This window comes from Numida meleagris, unplaced genomic scaffold (genome assembly GCF_002078875.1).
Source record: "Numida meleagris isolate 19003 breed g44 Domestic line unplaced genomic scaffold, NumMel1.0 unplaced_Scaffold250, whole genome shotgun sequence".
Classification (NCBI taxonomy): domain Eukaryota; kingdom Metazoa; phylum Chordata; class Aves; order Galliformes; family Numididae; genus Numida; species Numida meleagris.
The window spans coordinates 345,896-347,381 of record NW_018364306.1 but is presented as its reverse complement, the minus strand read 5'-3'; the positions used below and the strand labels follow the sequence as shown (position 1 = coordinate 347,381).

Below are 1,486 nucleotides of genomic sequence, written 5' to 3'. Positions count from 1 at the left end.
CTGCGCAGGGACCCCTTGGCACAGCTGTTGCTCCTGCCCTGAGCTCAGGCTGCTCCGGGTGCTTGGGGTGAGGAAAAAGTGAGTGAGGGGCCGGCAGGATGGGAGCCCAGGATGCCCATTCCAGAGAGCACTGCGCTGGTGATCTTTTGGGAAGAGGGCAATGCTGAGGCCATCTGGTGCCTGGTCTGTTGTGACAGACGAAGGGGAAATGAGTTCAAACTAAAGGAGGGGAGATTTAGATTGGATAGAAGGAAGAAGTTCTGTACACCAAGGATGGTGAGGCACAGGCCCCATCCCTGGTGACATTTAGGTCAGGCTGGAGGGGCTCTGAGCGCGTGATGGAGCTGTGGGTGTCTCTGTTTGTTGTCGGGGGCTTGGACCCGATGGCCTTTGAAGGTCCCCATTCCTTCCAACTGAAACCATAATGTGATTCTATGAAGGTTGCCTCCAACTCCAATGATTCTGTGGTTCTGACCCGCAGGCACCAGGGCCCATGGCTCCCTACCGCATCCGGCTGTACCGCGACGAGGACTACGATGCCGTGCGCTCCCTGTTTGCCAGAGGCATCATCGAGCACGCTCCGGCCATCTACCGGCATGTGCTGCGCTTGCCGCGGGTGCAGCTGGGGCTGCTGGCCCTGTTCACGGCCGTGCGCGCCGTGTGTGGCTGCTGGCTGCTGGCAGTGGGAGCCATGGCGCTGGTTCTGGCAGCCGCCTGGCCTCTGATGCGCTCCTTTGGCGCATCCTTTGTGCAGGAGGCGCTGGTCGCTGATCTCTTGGACATCCACAGCTCCTACATGCGGGCGCCCGACTCCTGCTTCTGGGTGGTGGAGGCTGGCGGGGAGGTGGTGGGCATGGTGGGAGCGGCCCCGTCGCAGGACCCGGCGCAGCACGGCAAGGCCATGGAGCTGAAGCGGTTGTCAATCAGCAAGGAGTACCGCGGCCGTGGCATCTCCAAGGTGCTGTGTGAGGAAGTGCTGCGCTTCGCCCAGGCGCGGGGCTACAGGGCCGTGGTGCTGTTCACCTCCACAGTGCAGGTGGTGGCTCAGCAGCTGTACGAGCGCCAGGGCTTCAGGAAGGTGGCTGAAACCAGCCCCTCGCTGTTTTCCAGCCTGATCTGCTTCTATCTCATCCATTACCGCCTCGATCTGCCCGGCCGCCCCTAGGGCCTTGCCTGTTCCTGTTACACTGAGAAATAAAGAGAGACCTTGGGAAGGGTGTGATGAATGTGTCACAGATGTGCAGATGTGGGTTGTGGGTGTGCCTGCGTGTGGCATCGTGCCTCCACGTGGCTCATGCCCATGCCGTGAGCTCGGCCCAGCATGGCCCCGCACCGCTCGGTCCCTCCCCAGGGCCTCCCCTGCCCAGAATGGGGTCACTGCACTGCGGCCGCCCACAGCTGGTGCTGGGGGAGGCTTTTGGGGGTGTGCTGGGCCTCAGGCTGTCCCCCCACCACCACTGCTGTCCCCTGTCACCGTGGGCCATTG

General features: G+C 62.4%; 1 protein-coding gene across 1 annotated transcript in view; it reads left to right on the top strand.

Moving 5' to 3' along the window:
- Window positions 1-1,214, top strand: part of LOC110390949 (N-acetyltransferase 8-like) — an 8,303-nt gene extending 7,089 nt beyond the window's left edge. The window contains exon 2 of the mRNA XM_021382564.1: window positions 482-1,214. Coding sequence (XP_021238239.1) covers window positions 494-1,165 — 672 coding nt within the window. The 5' untranslated portion in view covers window positions 482-493 and the 3' untranslated portion in view covers window positions 1,166-1,214. The remainder of the gene's footprint in view (window positions 1-481) is intronic.
- Window positions 1,215-1,486: the final 272 nt, after the last annotated feature.